Source organism: Dasypus novemcinctus, chromosome 19 (assembly GCF_030445035.2).
Source record: "Dasypus novemcinctus isolate mDasNov1 chromosome 19, mDasNov1.1.hap2, whole genome shotgun sequence".
In the NCBI taxonomy this organism is placed as follows: Eukaryota; Metazoa; Chordata; class Mammalia; order Cingulata; family Dasypodidae; genus Dasypus; species Dasypus novemcinctus.
In genome coordinates this window covers 9323056-9343772 of record NC_080691.1, presented here as the reverse complement: position 1 = coordinate 9343772, position 20717 = coordinate 9323056, and the positions used below count along the sequence as shown (strand labels likewise).

Here is a 20717-nt window from a genome sequence, read left to right as displayed (position 1 = left end):
AGTGGAAATGCAGTACCAGGAAGACGGCAAGCGAGGGGACCCTGATCTGTACAGGATGGAAGTGCGGCCAGCCAGGACGAAAAGGGAGGGACTGGAGGAAAACGGCCCAAGTACGACGGAGCTGGGGTGTGGGCTGCCCTCCCTCAGGCCCCGGAGAGGCTGTGGTCACCAGGTCACCGCCGGCTGTGGGAGGGCGGGGCTGCGCTCGGTCAGGACCGGAAGCAGATGACAGACTCTGCTCTGCGGGGACCCCGCTCTGACAAGGGAATCTTTGCCCGGCTCTTGGAAAGGGGCCTCCTGCTACACAAGATGTCCAATAAGTAGAGGACTAGTTAATAAGTGTTTAAGTTACACCAAAAATACTGAATAGTTTAATAAAACTGGAACCTCCATATATGTAAAATATTACAAAATTTGATGACTAGTCACATAGTTCAAGTTCATAGTTAACACTTTCAATTACAGGAGCTACTTCTACCAAAATGTTCTCCTTCTACCCCCCACGGTCATCAGTCTTTAGTCTCAGCCAGACCCAAAAATAGAAAGATACTTTTAACTTAAACACTTACTATTTGTAGGGTTTACAACACCCTGTAGGTTGTTTTGTAGCTTGAGATAGGCCATGAGTCACATGCTTTTACTTTTGTTTAAAAAAAAAATTTGCAGCAGCAAATAAAATATTTACTACCACCTTATACCAAAAACAACTGGCAAGGTTTGTGGCTTATGAAGGAAGGCATAACATAATCTTTATAGTTACTCTTTATAGCATTTGTCCATTATTTTTATCTCATTCCTTAGCATGGGCAGATGTTAACTTAAAAAAAGATATGGTTTGTAGGAATGAGATTTGTTTAAATAACTGGTATGCCAACCATTGTGTGTGCAGTATCCCCCAGTTGTGGATCTTCTCTTAAAGAGGAAGCAGCTCCAGGAGGGGCAGAGGGTTCCGACGACGAGGAGAGCGCACTCACGTCAGCCCTGCTCAGAGGGCGCAGTGCTGCCTCCTAGCAGTAAGCAGCAGGAAGGCACTTTCCTAGTTTATTTGCTAAGAAGAAAGGCAGGAACTAATTCAGGTAACATGCAAGTTTTAAGAAAGCCAAAAGTCTCACGGCAACTTAAATCCTTGCCTCGTCTCAGTGCACTGACGCCACCAATTGATCGCTGTCACAGTCTAACCAACCGTCCCCCGGCTTCAGAGGTGTCCAGTCCTCCCACCGGCAGGCGCTCCGTTTGCTCTTGACCGCTGGCGGTCATATTTCACAGAAACAATGAGGAAAAGCAGGAGTGTAGCTCCTTGAATAGCAGCCAGAAGAAAAAAGTAATAGTTCAAATAGCAGCCGTTAATATTACCTAAAGGAAACAAAAGGAAAAGGTGTAAGCTGCCCTTAGAGAGCCATTTTAACAGATTTCACAGTTTAACTTGGTGTCTGCTAAAGTCAGGTTGACTTTTAAATGTGGCCATAAGAAAAGAAAATAATCATTTCTATAATTCAAGATATGCAAGTATTTTGTTTTCAGAACCTTTACAAAAGCCATCCTGAAGCCGGCTGCACCTGCGCCTGCGTCACATCCTCTCTCCTCAACCAGAGTACTGGAGGGGAGAACTAGCAACACAGCAGCCCCCGCTACGTCAGCTGTTTGGGGGGCTCCAGAGACCAGAAGAGCGTCACATGCCATCCAGGGAAGAGCGGAAGGCGCAGTGACGATTCAGGAGCAGGTCGCTCCCTGAGGGGCGTGAGCCACGCTCTGGCTGGGAACAGAAGGTCCCTTCACAAAAGGTGGGCGTGGGGGGCACGACGGCAGCACACGCAGCCAGGCACCCACTACAGCTGCTGATTAGCAGATTCAGATAGGCAGATTCCAGTTCTGAGCACAGCTAGATTCTAAACCTGCAGAGGCCACAAAAAAGCCAGCAGCCCTTGTTTTAACTCTGCTCCAGGCAGTAGAAGCGGCACTGATTTCTACTCAGCTGAGTCTCTATTTAGTCGATAAACAGTGGAACGTAAGGACTCCACACTGACTACCAGCCAGGCCCGGGCACCTGCTCCCCGCTCACAGTGCTACTGCGACAAGGCAAGTCATCAAAGCACCCATGACGTCTGTGCACAGCTGAGCTACCTAAGGTGGCGGGCTGCGTGATGGAGACGCGGCGAGGCTAATGCCAGGCGGTGGTATTCAGAAGCACATCCCGCACAGAGGGTAACCACACTGTGCTTTCCTGGGCCGCCTCCCGGCCACAAGGATAACAGCATGTGAAGATGGTAAACACTGGCGCTTATTAAATATGTCTGATAAAACATGCTCTTGGGGCGCTGAGAGCACATTTTCCCATTAGAGCACTAAACAGCCATACCAGCTTTATTCATAACCCCAATCTGGAAACCAGAGTGTCCTTCAACTGACAAGGGGATAAAGTGCCATGTGTCAACACAATGGATGCAAATTAAAGAACACTGAGGACAGCTGTCACCAACACAGAGCACATTCCAGGGCACTCGCTCCTGCAAAGGTCAAGAAAAGACAAACTAATCAATAGACAGAGGCCAGACACTGTATATCTCAGTTATTAAGATGGAAAAGTTCTGTATTTTCATCTGGGTTAAAAACACATCAAGCTAGCATATGACATGACCCTATACTTAGAAAATTGCAAAACGTCTATGACAAAGCTACCAGAGTTAATAAACGAGTTCAGCAAAGTAGCAGGATATAAGACCAACATGCAAGAATCGGTGTTTCTATATATGAGAAATGAGCATATGAGGAGGAAATCCAAAAAAGTTTTATCTACAATAGCAACTAAAATACAAACATCTAGAAATAAACTTAAAACTTGTATATAGAAAACTTTTAAGTTGATTTATACATTCAACACAATTCCAATCAAAATTCCAAGAGCCTACTTTCTAGACATGGAAAAGTCAAAGTTAATGTCAATTATCAAATTTACTTAGGAAGGGAACCCGGATAGCCAAAAACATCATGCAAAGGCAGCACAAAGCCAGAGGACTCATGGACTTCCTAACTTTACAGCATATTACAAAGCTACAGTGATCAAAACAGCATAGCATAAAGACACCCCAATCAACAGAAAAGAACTGAGGTCCAGAAATAAGCCTTCCCCTCTACAGCCACTGGTTCTTGGCAAACCTACGTCCACATTACTGGGACAAAACAGTCTCTTTAACAAATGGGGCTGGGAGAGCTGGATGTCCATAGCCAAGAGTGAAAGAGGACCCCAATCTCACTCCTTATATAAGAATCAAGGCAAAATGGATCAAAGACCTATATATAAAAGTCAAGACCATAAACTAGAAGAAAATGTAGGGAAAACGTCTTAAAGACCTTGCGATGGTTTCTTGGATCACCCAAAGCATGTGCAACAAAACTAAAAAAAATAAACAGGACCTCCTCAAAAGTGAACATTTCTGCACCTCAAAAGACTTTGTCAAAAGGGTGAAAAGGCAGCCGACTCAATGGGAGAAAATATTTGGAAATCACATATCTGATAAGGGTTTAATATTCATGATGTATAAAGAGATGTTACAACTCAACAATAAAAAAAAAAGACCCAATCGAAAAACGGACAAAAGTCTTGAATAGACCTTTGTCCGATGAAGAAATGCAAATTGTGAAAAGACATGAAAACATGTTCAACATCACTAGTGATTAGGGAAACACAAATCAAAGCTACAATGAGAATGCTACAATGAGATATCATTTCATGCTTACTACTAAAAAGACGGAAAACTGCAGGTGCTGGCGAGGCTGTGGAGGGAAGGACGCTCAGCCACCGCTGGTGAGTGCAGAATGGCACGGCCATGGCGGGGACTGCTGGGCGGTTCCTCAAGAAGTTACATAGAGACTTGCCACATGACCCTGCAATACCACCACTGGTATGTACCCAGAAGAACTGAGAGCAGAGACACAGACAGACATCTACACACCCATGTTCACAGCGGTACTATTCAAGAAACAACCCAGGTGTCCATCAAGCTGATGAACGGATAAAGAAACCGTGGCGTATACCCAGGATGGAATATTATGCAACTGTAAGAAAAAATGAAGTCGTGAAGCATGACAACATGGATGAACCTGGAGGACATTACGTTGAGTGAAGCAAGCCAGGCACAAGAGGACAAATACTGTATGACTGTGCTGTTATGAACTAAATATACTGTGTACAGTCACAGTGTTAATAACTAGAATACAGGTCACTAGAACCTAAGGAGGAGGATAAAGAACGGAAGCTGAAGGTTCATCTGTGCAGGACTGGTAAAAAGGCTGTCTGTAAATGTGTGAACAAATGTACTTTAATATCAAGAAGTTAACATCAGGCAAAAATACAACCAAAGCAAAATCTGGACAGTAGAGTAATATATTAATATTCTTCCATTAAGGGTAAAGGAAAAAAAAAGGAAATATACTGGAGAAACTAGACCAAAAAGTACTACATATTGCTTGACTCCATCTATCCAAAATAAAAATACAAATAAACTAGAGAGACAGAAACAGAATGGCAGCTAGGTATGGCAGGGGAAGCAGAGGGAGACTGAGAGGGGACCATCAAAGGGTAAAGCATTGCCTGTTTTTTCATTTTTATTATTGAAATAATGAAAATGCTCTAATAATGACTGAATTGAAAGCACAACTATGCAATTATACTAATACCATGATGGCACACTTTGGATGGGTTTTATGCTTTATTAATACAGATCAATAAGATTGATTTAAAAAAAAAACAAACACCTACCATATTTCTTGAGACAACAAAACCTCAATCTTTTGCAAGTGATTCAGTTCAACACCCAAGATGCCACCTACTGGTCCTAGTTGTTAAAATGCCATTGTGGGGGATCACAAGTAATATTTCGTTTAATTTCATTAAAAAAAAAAAGCCACCTGTATTCTATCCCGTTATTTTCAATACCAGGAAATTAAAAGGCACCATTAGGAACAGGTTTAGGGAAGGGGAAGCCTGTGAGGTGGGTGTCACTTGCAGGCATGGCGGTGGAGAGGCAGCGCTCAAGGGCCAGTGCCCAGAGGCTCCCGGTGGGCCGGGCCTGCCGGGCCCCGGGGTGAGGGGGCTCCTGGCCGGGGAAGGTGGAGCAAAGTAAGGGGCCGCAGACGGTCGGGGGGCGAGCGGCTCCCTCCACAGACACGCTCAGGGCTCCCCTCGCCCTCCCGCCACCGGCCTGGCTCTTACCGAAGTCCGTGTGGCTGCTCATCCAGCCGATGGCTCTGACGGACACCAGGGCCAAGAGCCCGGAGCCCACGAAGGAGCCGATGCCCGAGAAGAAGAAGAAGAGGCCCATGATGGCGCTCTGCATGGACCTGGGGGCGGCCGAGTACGCAAATTCCAGACCTATCGCAAGGAGAGGAGGGCGTTTCAGAGGGCGCCCCCGATGCCAGGCGCTGCCGGGGAGGGGCTTTCTGCAGGCACGCTCCCTTCCCGACGGCAGCACCCGCACAGGCGCAGAGACCAGCCACCAACCAGGCGCGCTCTCCTCGCAGAGGACAGTCCTGACAGGCAGAACTGAACGCCTCCAAACCTACAGGAAACGTCTGATCTGCTGGATCTTAGAGCTTTTTATTCCTTCCGGAAAGAAAAAAGTTAAAGCAGCAAAATATTCTTATAGTCCCCAGTCACAGGAATTTACAAAGTACATGCACTAAAATGGGGCGTCCCTGTAAGAGTTCTCTGTTACAGGCAGTGCTTAGAAAAACAATTCCCACAGCTGCATCTATAAGTTCCACTTTGTCTAATAACTAGCACAAAGGTTTGGAATGTATTCTAAATGAAACACCTTCTGTTGTGATCAATTCCCTTCACAAATTCATCAGCCAATTCTGAGTTCCCGAGAGGTGGAGAAGGAAAGGCACCCCTACCCGGACACCCTGCCCCAGCTGCTGGATGTCGCTCATCCCTCCTCCCTCGCCCCTCATCCCCACACCCAGAAGCAGACTGTCCACACCTCCTGGGAATCTCAGCGACAGGGAACACGCCTGTCAAGTGAGATTTGATTCTGTATAGAAACCTAAACTGAGAACGCCACATGCTGGGCTGCAAGCTAGAGCCTCAGGCTTGGGCACCACCACCCAACAGCACAGGGCTTTGGGCAGGAAGAGGGTTTTCACGGTGGATTTTCATGAAACTATTTGGGGGAATATTGTTCTACACCAAGAAAGGTGAACTCTAGCCACCATATTCCTACTTAATGCAGGACACATATTCCCAACCACAACGCCCAGCTAAGAACTGCAAACACACCACGCTATTCGCATCGTAACGTAAGGATGGCACTTCTTTTCCTGGGACTAGACTCTGGTCTGCTGACACTGAAGGAAGCTTACCTGCTATGCTTGCAAATATCTCGCTGACCCCGATGAGCACATACTGGGGAACCTGCCACCAGATCGGCAGATCAGCAGCGTGATAAATGACATTCCCGATGGTCTGATTGATGGTTTTCTCTTTAACGAGGTCCAGCCTTTTGCTTTCCAAAATTCCTAGAATTTGTAACACAGAGGCAAGTTAGCATTTATTTTTACATCTTCAATTAAACCAAAAAAAACTAGATGTTTGCTACACAGATGTTTATTGATTATTCTAAAAAATGCGTAGATGCATAATGCCCAGTTACATAGCTGCCCCAGAATCCCCACATCTACGGAATCTCCCGGCTTTTGACTTCCAAAGTAGATTACTAACAAGTCAAGACCTCCAGTTTCTTTCCTTTGGGCTTTTTACAGTGCCTTCCTTAAAACAGATGCTCAGTAAGTTTAATTTACTCGTCAAGCATACTCCTTTTAAGTAAAAGGGAGCTAGGGAGAAAGCTAATTAGCCTGAGGATGAAGATTAACAGTGCTGTTTTACCCACCACCTGGCACACAACCTGAGGCGCTTTTCCCAGCATGGGACAGGTCAGTGGGTCCCGAGGCTCGCTTACTGCGACCACAAGTGGGATTGTCAGCAGAGGAGCACCGCCTGCAGGAGGGGCGGCTTGCTCTGTGCAACAGAGCCCAGGAAATGGACCCCACCCACCACCGTGGCTTGCACTGTAGGCCCTCGGGAGGAAGCAGGAGCAGAAGCAGCTGGCTTTTACAAAACCAAAAGCTTCCACACCAAAGCGAAGGCTTCAGGCAATGATGCGCAGAACCAAATCCTTATGTGAAAAGGCCAAGAAAAAATTTTTTAAGGTAGTAACAGGGACTGAACCCAGGACCTCGCACACAGGAAGCAGGCACTCAACCACTGAGTCACACCTACTCCCCAATAAGAGTTGGTTTTTTCGTTTTGTTTTTAGGAGGTACTGGGGATTGAACCTGGGACGTATATGTGGGAAGCAGGTGCTCAACCACCTGAGCTACATCTGCTCCCCAAGGGTTTTATTTTAAGATTTTCATTTAATTATCCTCCCCCTCCCCCCAATGGTTCTCTCATATGTCTGCTCATTGCTCGCCTTCTCTAGGAGGCACAGGAAACCGAACCCGGGGCCTCCCGCATGAGAGGCGAGGGCCCAACAGCCTGAGCCACATGCTCTCCCCACAGGCTGCGGCATCTGCTGGCTTGTGGCATCTGCTCGTCTTCTGTTAGGAAGTACCAAGACCCAAACCCAGGACTTCCCCTGTGGTAGGCGGGTGCCCAACTGGTTGAGCCACATCCACTTCCCTAGATTTGTTTTCAAGGCGTTCTTATTGTAATTAAAGGACCTAATGTTTAATGTGAGAAACAAAAAAATATATTTATTTTAAAACGTGAGAATGAAGGGCCAGCATCTGGGTAAAAAGGTAACAGAGCATGTCTACTAAACTGTTCCTCTTAATATACGATAAGGTGGACGGGGGGCTGGCAGTGGAGGGGTGACAGGGGAACAGCCATGTGAATGGGGTCAGCGATGCTGGAATGTGAGTGTGAGGGGGCTGGCGGGGGGCTATCCTTAGACCTGGGGGAGGGCTGGAGGAAGGAACAGGTGAGCTCTGGGGGGGTGGAGTCTGTGGTTGAGAACACATTCTGGGAGTGTTCTTTTGGCAACTGTGGCTGGGGAGGGTCGCTGTGTAGGGTGGCGGTGCTGAGGGGATGTCTCTAGAAATATGTGGTCAAGGGATGTTATTTCAGTGGGTGGAGAGCCACACAATAACCAACAAAATATTAAACTCCCATCATGGGGGTCCTGCTACATTCTCTAATCAAGTGGCAAGAATCTCTTAAGTACATAGGCAGTGCCTAATAAAGGAAAACAGACTGACATGCCAAGGCCTCCATATTAAAGCTTGTACTTATGAACCAATTTTTGTAAAATTGAAACCTAGCCTAATAATAACTATTGCCTAATAGTTACCTCCTGAAAGCCTCCTTGTTGCTCAAATGTGGCCTCTAAGACAAACTCAGCATATAAACGCACTGCCTTCTCCCAGGCACGGGCCGTTCCTGGGAATGAGCCTCCCCGGTACCGAGGGATTATGACCAGGCACCAACTGGTGAAGCATGTGGAAAAAGACTTTGACCAAAAGGGGGAAACATCAAATACGAAAGAGTTTTTATGGGAAAGAGATTTTAAAGTGATTTAGGAGGTCATCTCAGTAGTTACTCTCAGGCATGTCTCAGGCAGATCTCACTGACTGCCACAGTAAACAAAGCCTCAAACAGCGGTGTTCCCAAGGGGCCCAGAGAAAGCTGGACGCCACAGGCAAGACACGAAACCCCAGGATATCAGCACCCCGTCGGTGGGCCTCACCTTAGACTATATGAGAATCTATTCCCCAACCTAACAGAGTTAGGCTCATTTATAATTTCCTAACACAAGCTTCTTCTACCCCTCTTATTTGAACTTGTAATTAGCACTACAGCTGTTAAATATACCTCCCAGAGACTTAAATCTTTGGTCTGTTCACCTGCTGTTTGAGCCCTGAGTCTCAGCAGAGTTCCGGCCAACAGCTGCTCTCCAGTTCATCAGATTCACCCAGTACAACTAAGAAAATGATGATACACAACCCCTACCTCCCACCCCCCAAAAAAGTTTATGTACAACTGCAAGCAAAACAGTTCCCCCCATCTGCCCCACACGGTCTAAGCCCCCTTCCCATCTGAAGCACAGCTGGCATCACCTTCCCAAAATCCTCAAGATTAAGGAATGAACAAACATAAGGGGGGAATGCAACCATGGCCAAAGCAGACTTATCATTGTAGCAGTAACACTGATAAAAAGACAGAGGCTGCCGGAGGTTCTGAGTAGAAGAAGGAAGAACAGGCGGAACATGGAGCATTTTGGGGACACTGGAATTGTTCTGCGTGCTATTGCAATGATGGATACAGGCCATTACATAGTTTGTCAAAACCTATAAAATCGTGCAGTGCAAAGTGTAAACCATAATGTAATCTACGGACCATGGTTAGTAGCAGGGCTTCAATAGTTGTTCATCAGTAAAAATAAATTTAAAAAAGATACTCCTTTTAAAGCGCGAGCATAAGGACGGACCAGGCTGTGACTAGCTGAGTGGTGAGAAGACAGACCCTGGACTCTGCACCCCAACCTGCTCTCCACTGACGTGCCCAGCCGGGGGACCGAGGGTCCGCGGGAAGGGCGCCTCCCGGCAGCTGCGGGCCTTTCCTCCAGTGACTCGCGGCCTCTGCCCAGAGGCGAGGCGGCGATCGGGTCCGCCCGTCCGAGCCACAAGGTGGGGGGCACTCCCTTTTGCTGCTGCAGGGCGCCGTGGGGGCAGCACGGGCTTCTCTGTGGGGGGCAGGGGCAGCACCAAGCGCCCGGCAGGGGCGAAGCCGCACGCCGAGGCCCACCTGCCTCCGCCCTGCCCCGGGCCCGCTGCAGTCCAGCGAAGCTCAGGCCTGGGAGGAGAGCCCACCAAACCTGTGGGGGAAAAACTCAAGCTGGGCCGTTCTTCAGGGGAAAGCAGAGAGCGCCAAGACACGCTCAGTACGCGGGGACAGAGGATTCTGTGGTGCCAATAAACAGATCTAACAGCATAGGAAGAAAAGCACCACTGGCTACTGACATAGTTATAGCAGAGAAGTGGGTTTTTGGACTGGATCTGCTTCGTGTTCTTATATCCAAGGAAAGCTAGACTCTGTGAAGACTGAAGGGTGAACAGGTAACAAGGTGCCGCATGGACAAGACGCTGCGCACACCTGTGGCTCCATCCCAGCCCTGAGCAGGGGAGGAAAGGGCGGTAATTGGTCAGTCTATCTGGGCAACTGGGGTTAATTCTGACCCGCAAGGCTTAGTCTGCCGCCCACACCTGCGGCTCCATCCACCGCAGGTGGGGGAGGAGGGGGCAGGAAGCTTCATCAGTCTCCTGGGCAACTAGACGTCTTGGCCTGCACGGCTTGAATTACTGCACAGGCTGCAGCTACGTCCCCACCTTGGGCAGGGGAGAAAGGGGGGAGAAGCATCATCGGTTCCTGGGGCGACGAGGGCAGCTTTGGCCTCTACAGCTTACAATACCAACCACATTGTACGCTCCTGCTACGCAGCCAGCAAATGAGGATGAAAAAGAGCCAGAAAAAATTCAGATTGGCTAATCACGAGCCACTTTTAAGTTCCAAATTAAAATGAACAAAATTATCGATGGGCTTAGCACAAAGCCAATCAAACGGAAAGCCCTAAACTAAAGAGATAGAGAAGTTCCAAGAATAAATATATCTAGTAAATAACATGCTGAGACACCAACGAAAAAATAAAATCCATACCAAGACACAGGCAGATATGGCCCAGTCAAAGGAACTCCAGTTGACATAAAGGAATTGAAACAACTAATGATAGCTGTTCAAACAAACCTCCTTAATAAACTCAGTGAGCTGGCTGAAGAGATTAAGGACATCAAGAAGACAGTGGCGGGAAGTGGACGTGGCTCAATGGACAGAGCATCCGCCTACCACACGGGAGGCCCATGGTTCAAACCCAGGGCCTCCTGACCCGTGTGGTGAGCTAGACCACACGCAGTGCTGATGCACGCAAGGAGTGCCGTGCCACACAAGGGTGTCCCCCGCGTAGGGGAGCCCCACGCGCAAGGAGTGCGCCCATAAGGAGAGCCACCCAGCATAAAGAAAGCACAGCCTGCCCAGGGGTGGTGCTGCACACACGGATTGCTGACACAGCAAGATGACACAACAAAAAGAGACACAGATTCCCGGTGCCACTTACAAGAATACAAGCAGACACAGAAGAACGCAGCAAATGGACACAGAGAGCAGACAACTGCGGGGGGGGGGAGGGGGGGGCAGAGCAGGGAAGGGGAGAGAAATAAAAAGTAAATCTTTAAAAAAAAAGAGAAGAATGGTGGGCACAAAGAAGAACTTGAAGGCATAAACAGAAAATCAGCAGACCTTATGGGTATGAAACGCACAATAAATGAAATTAAAAATACACTGGGAAAAAGAAGATACACTGGAGGGAAGCGGATATGGCTCAATAGATAGAACTTCCACCTACCATATAGGAGGTCCAGGGCTCAATACCCAGGGCCTCCTGGTGAAGGCAAGCTGGCCCCTGTGGCAAGCTGACCCACACAGAGAGCTGCCCCGCACAGGAGTGCCAGCCAATGTGGAGAGCTAACACAGCAAGATGATGCAACAAAAAACAAACAGAGGAGAGACAGTAAGAGACGCAGCAGACCAGGGAGCTGAGGTGGTGCAAGAGAATTATCGCCTCTCTCCCACTCTGGAAGGTCCCAGGATTGGTTCCCAGAGTCACCTAATGAGAATACAAGCAGACAAAGAAGAACACACAGTGAAGAGACACAGAGAACAGATAATGGACAGAGGGTTAAGAAATAAATAAGTCTTAAAAAAAAAAAAAAGCAAATCTCTTGGGAGTGGCGGTGACTCAAGTGGTTGAGCACCCGCTTCCCACATGGGAGGTCCTGGTTCAGTTCCCAGTGCCTCCTAAAAACAAAAGCAAAACAAACAAGATGCAGACAGACGAAAAAGCCAGATCAGGGGAGCTGAGGTGGCTCAGTGGTTGTGTACTGGCTTCCTGCATACTAGGTCCTGAGTGTGGTCCCCAGTGCCTCCTAAAAACAAACAAAAAACCAACAAGCACACAGATGAAAAAAGCCAAATCAGGGGAGCTGATGTGGCTCTTTGATTAAGTAGTACAGGCTTCCTGCATACAAGGTCCCAGGTTCAATGCCTGGCCCCAGAACCTAAAAAAATCAAAACTAAATAAGAAAGGGCAAATCTGTTACTAGAGACAAGGAAGGACATTATATATTAATAAAAGGGGTAATTCATCAGGAAGAAATAACAATTGTAAATGTATATGCACCTAACCAGAATGCTCCAAATTACATGAGGAATATACTGGTAAAACTGAAGGGAGAAGTAGACACCTGAACAAAAAAAGGTGGCGACTTCAATACAGCACTCTCGTCACTGGGTAGAACATCAGGACAGAGGATCAATAAAGAATAACTTGATAACGAAGAACATGAGAAATGGACTAAACCTAATAGACATACACAGAACACTGTACCCCAGAACAGCAAGATACACATTCTTCTCAAGCGCTCATATGTTGGGTCACAAAGCACATCTCAATAAATTTAACAAGATCAAAATTATACAAAGCACCTTCTGAGATCATAATGGAATGAAGTTGGAAATCAATAGCAGGCGAGAAAGGGAAAATTTTGCTAATATATATTGAGTCTAAACAATAAACACTCCTAAGCAATCAGTGAGTCAAAGAAGAAATTGCAAGAGAAATCAATAAATATCCCAAGACAAATGGAAATGAGAATACAACATACCAAAACCTATATAATGCAGCGAAGGCAGTGCTAAGAGGGAAATTTATAGCTTTCAATGCTCACATTTATGGACTAGAATGGATTTACTAATATTCTACTATAAAACTATTGTGATGAGTAATAGAAGAAATTTTAGCATCAAGGTGGACCAAGTGGCCACAGTAGTTGCTGAGGGCAGGGAAAAGGTAGAAGAGATGTGATGTGGGGGCATTTTTGGGACTTTGAGTTTTCCTTAATGATATTGCAGGTCAGATGCTGGACCTTATATATCCTGCCATAACCCACTGAATGTACTGGGGCAGAGTGCGAAATACAGGGTAAGCTATTATCTGTGTAGAGCAGCGGTACCCCCAAAATGTGTTCTCCGAGTGCGATGAGTTGGCCGCCACGATGAGGGAGGTTGTTGGTGTGCGAGGAGTGGGGTGGGGGTATACAGGAACCTCTTATATTTTTCAGTGTAACATTTTTTTGTGTGATGTATATATCTTCAAAAAAATACAATTTACAAAAATGATGTGGTAGGGGTGGGGAGTGGGTTATATGGGAACCTTCTATGTTTCCTGTTTTTTATGTTTTTTAATGTAACATTCCTTGTGATCTATTAACTTTAATTTTTTAAAAAAGTATACAATCAAGTATACAATATTTGGTATAATCACACGGTTGTGTGTTCATCACATCAAGCATTATTACAGCATCTTCATTATTTCAGTAATAATAATGTTTTGTGTGATCTATGTATCTTTAAAAAAGAGATAATAAAAAAATAATAGTATTAAACCAAAAACAGACAAAAAAACAAACAAGAAGATTCTTCATCTCTCAATCTCTCTTTGCTTCCCCCAATGTATATAGCTGCTATTTCTGGCTATTCGATCCAAAGTGCAAGCAATGGCTTTTAGTATAATCACACTGTTGTACATTCATCCTCTCAAAGATTTTAGAACGATTTCATTACTCCAAAAAGAAAGACTTCACACCTCTAGCAGTTTGATATGCTTATGAATTCCAAAAATAGATACTAGATTATGTTTGTAATCTGGTCTGTACCTAGGTGTGATTAAGTTATGATGAGGGCTTTGATTGGGTCATGTCATTAGGATGTTGAGTCCCCCCACCCCTTGGTGGGTGGGGACTCACAGATAAAAGGCATGGCAAAGGACAGAGTTGGGGATTTTTGATGTTGGAGTTTGATGCTGAAGACAAGCTGGAGCCCCGGAAAGTAAGCTTACAGAAGAAAGAGAAGCAAGACCCTGGAAGGGAGGAACCCTGAGTCCAGGCAGAAGCAAGCCCTGGGAAGAGAGGAACCCTGAACCGAGAGAAGCAAGACCCTAGAAGGGAGGAACCCAGGAAGCCTGCACCCTGGCAGACGTCAGCAGCCATCCTGCTCCAACACGCGGAAATAGACTTTGGTAAGGGAAGTAACTCATGCTCTATGGCCTGGTTATCTGTTAAGCTCCTACCTCACATAAATAACCTTTATAAAAAACAAAAACAAAAAAAGAACAAAGAGCTAAAGTCAGTGATCTAACTACACAGCTGGAGGAACCAGAAAATGAATAGTAAACTATCCCCAAAACAAGTAGAAGGAATAAAGATCAGAGCAGAAATAAATAAAACTGAGACAAAATATAAAGAATAAATAAAACCAAAAGATGGTTCTTTGAGAAAATCAACAAAAACGACAAACCCTTAGCTAGACTGACAAAGAAAAAAAGAGAGAAGATGCAAATAAATAAATTCAGAAATGAAAATGGGACATTACTATTGACACCACAGAATTAAAAGAGATCCATTAGAGGATACTATGAACAAAAATGTATGCCAACGAAGTAGACAATGTATATGAAATGGACAAGTTCCTAGGAACATACAATCTACAATGACTCTACAAGAAATGGAAGACTTCAACAAAATCACAAATAGAGACTGAGTCACTTAAAAAAAAAAAAAAAAAACATAGAGATTGAAACAGTCGTCAAACAATTCCCCAAAACGAAAAGCCAAGGCCCAGATGGCTTCACAAGTGAATTCTACCAAGCATTCAAAAATTTAATACCAATCTTACTCAAGCTTTTCCAAAAAACTGAACAGGAAGGAAAGTTACCAAACTCATTCTATGAGGCTAATACCATCCTAATACCAAGGCCAGATAAAGATATGACGAAAAAAGAAACACAGAATATAAATACAAAAATCCTCAACAAAATACTTGCTAATCAAATCCAACAACACATTAAAAGAATTATTCGTCATGATCAAGTAGGCTTTATGCCAGAGATATAAGCATGGTTCAACACAAGAAAGTCAGCGTAATATACCACATTAATAAATCAAAGAAGAAAAACCACAGAATCATCTCAATTGACACCGAAAAGGCATTTGACAAAATGCAGCATCCTTTCTTTATCAAAGTAGTCCAAAAAATAGGAATTGAAGGAAACTTTCTAAACATGAGAAAGGGCATATATGAAAAACCCACACCTAAAATCATACTCAATGATGAAAAACTGAAAACTTTCCCGCTGAGATCTGGAAAAACACAAGGAAGCCCACTGTCACCACTGTTACTTATTATAGTGCTAGAGGTTCTAGCTAGAGCAATCAGGCAAAAGAAATAAAAGGCATTCAAAATGGAAAGGAAATGGAAAAGTTTTGCTATTAGCAGGTGATACATGATCCTATACCTAGAAATTCCCCAAAAATCTACAACAAAGCTACTAGTGCTAATAAGAGAGTACAGCAGAGTGGCAGGACACATGACACACAAAAATAAGTGGTGTTTCTATACACAAGTAATGAGCAACCTGAGGAGGAACACAGGAAAAAAATTCCATTTACAATAGTGACTAAAAGAATCAAATATTTAGGAATAAACTTAACTGACATAAAGCACTTTTATTCAGAAAACTATAATGCATTGCTGAAAGAAACAAACATGGGAGCAGGCATAGCTCAGTGGTTGAGTCCCTGCTTTACATATACGAGGTCCCTGGTTCATTTCCCAGTTCCTCCTAAAAGAAAATGCAAAGACCTAAATAAACAGAAGGACATTCTTTATTCACAAACTGTAAGACTAAATATTGTTAAGATTTCAATTCTACCCAAATTGATATACAGATTCAATGCAATCCCTCCCCCGCCCCCCCTCGCCAAAATTTCAACAGCCTTTTTTTAAAGAAATGGAAAACTGAATTATCAAATTTATTTGGAAGGGTAAGGGGCCCTGAATAACCAGTAATATCTTAAAAAGGAAGAGTGAAGTTGGAGGACTCTCAGTTCCAGTAAATCATATTACCTAGCTTCATGGCAAAAATAACATGGTACTGGCATAAAGACAGACAGAAAGACAAATGGAAATGAACTGATGGTTCAGAAGCAGACCCTCACATCTATGGTCTAGTGCTTTTTTAGTAGGATGTCAAGCCCACCCAGCTGGGGCAGAACAGTCTAACACATAGTGCTGGGAGAACTGGATATTCATATCCAAAAGAAAGAGAAGAGGACCCTTATCTCACACGTTATACAAAAATTTAACTGGAAATGGAACAAAGACCTAGAACCATAAAACTCCTAGAATAAAACACAGGGGAACATCTTCAAGACCTAGTGGTAGGTGGAGGTTTCTTAAACCTTACACAAAAGCACAAGCAATGAAAGTAAACATGGATAAATGGGACCTCCTCAAGAAGGTGAAAAGGAAGACAGCTCGCTCAATGGTAGAAAATATTTGGAAACCACATATCCGATAAGGGTTGGATTTCCAGGCTGTATAAAGAGATCATACAACTCAATAAAAGAGGAAGCGATCCAATTAAAAATGAACAAAAGGCACAGACATTTCTCCGAAGAGGAAATACAAATGGTCAAAAACACATGGAAGAAATGTTCACTATCACTAGCTATTAAGGAAATGCAGATCAAAACTACCATGAGACATCATCTCACCTCATAGAATGGCCATTATTTAAAAAAAGAGAAAACAACAAGGGGTAGAAATGATGTGGAGAAATAGGAGCACTCCTTTACCGCTGGTGGGAATGTAGAACAGTGCAGCCTCTGCGGAAAACTGTTTGGCTGTACCTCAAAAAGCTGAACATAGAACTTCCATATGACCCTGCAATCCCATTATTAGGAATATATTCAAATGAACTGAAAGCAAGGTGCAATCTGACATTTGTACCCTGATGTTCAAAGCAGATTTTTTGTAAACTGACAGCTTCTCTAATAAAAATGAATGTTAAAAAATTTTGGACTTCTGGGAAGACGGTGGATTAGAGAGACACAGGACTCACTTGTCTCCCAGAAATACAGCTAAAGGACAGGCAGAATCAACTTGGGGAAAAAAATGTTTAGGGTATAGGACACCAGGGAAGGCTGGACACTACTCAGAAGAGACAGGGGCAGAGGACAGAGGAGGCCGGCAGCTACGGACAGAGCGGGCCGCGCACAGGTTTACTTCCCCAGGGAAGCGGAGAGAAGAGATGTAGCCTAAGGCTAATTCAGCTTCTGGCTCACAGACTTGGTCTGCTGTGTTCCAGGAGCACTTCCAGGCCCGGTGCCGCCACACTGTTGTGTGCTTTGGGAGCCAGCAGGGCACTAAAGAGATCCGACCCAAGCATTTTGAGAAGAATTAACACCAATCCTGTTGAACTTTTCCAAGAAACTGAAGATGAGGGAAAATTACCCAACACATTTTATGAAGCCAACATTACCCTAAAACCAAACCCTGATAAAGATACAAGAAAAGAAAATTACAGACCAATCGCTCTAATGAACATATATGCAAAAATTCTCAACAATTTCCTTGCAAATAGAAATCAACAACATATTAAAAGAATTCTACACCTAGAGCAAGTGGGATTTTTTCCTGGTATGCAAGGATGGATTAACATAAGAAAATCATTAATGTAATACACATAACGAACTGAAGGAAAAAAAAAACCCACAAGATTACTCCAATCAACGCAGAAAAGACATGTGACAAAATCCAGCAACCTTTCTTGATAAAAACTCTTTGAAAGACAGAAATAGAAGGAAATTCCTCAGTATGATAAAGGACATCTATGAAAACCCACAGCCAACACTGCACGCAGTGGCTGAGAGCTCTCCCTCTAAGATCAGGAACAAGACAGGATGCCCACTGTCACCACTGGTATTCGACACTGTGCTAAGTCTAGCTAAAGCACTCAGACAAGAAAAAATAAAGGCATCCAAATTGGAAAAGAAGAAGTAAAACTTTCACTATTTGTAGATGCCATGATTCGGTATTTAAGAAATCCCTAAACAGTAACAAAAAAAGCTATTAGCACTAATAAACAGGTTCAGCAAAGTGGCAGGATACAAGAACAACTTGCAAAAATCAGTAATGTTTCCCTACATTAGTACTGAACAATCTGAGGAGGTAAACAGGTAAAGACTCAAATACGGGAATCAGTTTAATCAAAGAGGTACAATATCTACATGCAGAAAACTACAAAACAGTGCTAAAAAAAATCAGGGAAGACCTGAACAAATGGAAAGACATTCTGTGTTCACAGATTGGAAGACTAAATATCGTGAAGACGTCAATCCTACCCAAACTGATTGATAGATTCAATGAAATACCAATCAAAATTCCAACGGCCTACTTCACAGAAATAGGAAAGGCAATTACCAGTTTTATTTGGAAGGGAAACTGTACCCAAATAGCCAAAAGTATTTTTTTAAAAAGCAGTGTGGGAAAATTTCACTATATGACCTTTAAACATACTACAAAGCTAGAGTGGTCAAAACATTACGGTATCAGCGAAATAGAACTGATAGAGTCCAGAAATAAATCTTCCCATCTATGACCAACCACTGCCTTTCAACAAACCTACCAAGTCCATGTTAATGGGACAAAAGAGTCTCTTCAACAAATGGTGCTGGGAGAACAGGATATCCATAACCAAAAGCATGAAAGATGATTCCTACCTCAACTCCCTATCTAAGAATCAACTCAAAATGGACCAAAGGATCTAAATATAAAAGCCAGAACCTTAAACAACTAGAAGAAAATGGAGAGCAACATCTTTAAAATCTTGTGTTAGGTGGTGGTTTCTTGGCTCTTACACCCAAGACACAAGAAACAAAAGAAAAAATAGAACCTCCTCAAAATTAAACACTTCTGCACCTCAAAGGACTTAGTCTACAGGCAGCCGACTCAATGAGAGAAAATATTTGGAAATCACATGTCCGATAAGGGTTTAATATCGCTGATATATAAAGAGATGCTATAATTCAACAATAAAAAGACAAATGACTCAATTAAAAGATGGGCAAAGACTTGAATAGACATTTGTCCAAAGAAAAACAAATGGTGAAAAGACACATGAAAAAATGTTCAACATCACTAGTGATTACAGAAATGCAAATCAAAACTAGGAGACATCATTTCACACCTATCAAAATGGCCACTATTAATAAAAGGACAGAACTAAAAGTGTTGGTGAGGACGTGGAGAGATAGGAACACTTGTTCACTGTTGGTGGGAATGTAGAATGGTACAGCCACTGTGGAGGACTGTTTGGCAGTTCCTAAAGAAATTGAATATAGACTTGACGTGCGACTCTGCAACACACCCAGAAGAACTGAGAGCAGAGACATGAACAGACATCTGCACACTGATGTTCATAGTGGCATTGTTCATGATTGCCAAAAGATGGCAACAACTCAGGTGTCCATCAACCAATGAATGGATAAACAAACTGTGGTGTATTCACACAATGGAATATTACGAAGCTCTAAGAAGAAATGAAGTTGTAAAACGTTATGACAACATGGATGAACCTGGAAGATACTATGTTGAGTAAAGCAAGCCAGACAAAAAAGGACAGATACTGTATGAAGCACTATGAAGAACTAAAAATATGTAATCTTGTAGAGTTAATAACTAGAAAATAGGTAACAAGAAAATAGAATGTGGTTAAAGAATGGAAAGCTAAGGGTTAATTTGAGCAGAACTGATAAAAAAGACATGTTAATCTTTGGAAATGAAGAGAAAAGGTGAAAGCACAACATAACATTTATGATTAGCAATGCTATTTATTATATGGGGATGACAGTGGTTGAAAGGAAAAGTCTAAGGTCATGCATGTTACTAAAAGAAAAGCTACAAAATGTAACATGGGACTGTACAGCATAGCGAAACCTCCTGTGAAATATTATGGATAACGTTGCCTGTATAAGACTTTTTCTTTGAAACTGAACAAATACATGTTATTGTTACAGGATGTTAATATAAGACCAAAAAATATTATTCTAGGTGAAAGAAACCAGACACAAAGTACTACATATTTTATAATTTCCTTCATATAAAATATAAATGTAAATCAATTTATGAAGATAGAATTAGATTAGTGGTTATGGAGGGCTGGGGAAGGATAGAGGGATTGAGAGGTGGCCGCTAAGGGGTGTGGAATTTTCTTTTTGGAGTAATGAAATTGTACTAAAATTTTTTTGTGGTAATGAATGCGTAGCATTGTGATTATATTAAAAGTCATTGATTATACACTTTGGAAAGATCGTATGGTATGTGACTATATCTCAATAAAATGGCTTAATAGTTGTGCAAGAACAGCCAAAAATAGCAGCCAGGTACAGGAGGGGAAGCAGTAAGAGATTGAGAGGTGAAGAATTTTCTTATTTGTGTGTTCGCTTATTAATATTAGAATAATGAAAATACTCTAATAATGATTGAAATGATGAATGCACAACTAAGTAATTATACCAAATACCACTGATAGTATACTTTGGATGAACTGTATACTTTTATTAGTATGTATCAATAAAACTGATTTGGTTTTTAAAAATATCAATAAAACTGGTTTAAAAAAAGAAAGCCATTGATTATACACTTTGGATAGATTGTATGGTATATGAATACATCTCAGTAAAACCGCTTTAAAAATTCAAAAACTAAACAAATA

At 43.3% G+C, this 20717-nt stretch overlaps 1 protein-coding gene across 1 annotated transcript in view; it reads right to left on the bottom strand.

Annotated features, from left to right (window-relative positions):
- Positions 1-336: 336 nt before the first annotated feature.
- Positions 337-20717, bottom strand: part of SLC15A4 (solute carrier family 15 member 4) — a 43600-nt gene continuing 23219 nt past the window's right edge. Inside the window, exons 6-8 of the mRNA XM_004458675.5 lie at positions 6358-6513; positions 5210-5368; positions 337-1353 (exon numbers count right to left, since the gene is read on the bottom strand). Of these exons, the coding sequence (XP_004458732.2) occupies positions 1196-1353; positions 5210-5368; positions 6358-6513 (473 nt within the window). The 3' untranslated portion in view covers positions 337-1195. The remainder of the gene's footprint in view (positions 1354-5209; positions 5369-6357; positions 6514-20717) is intronic.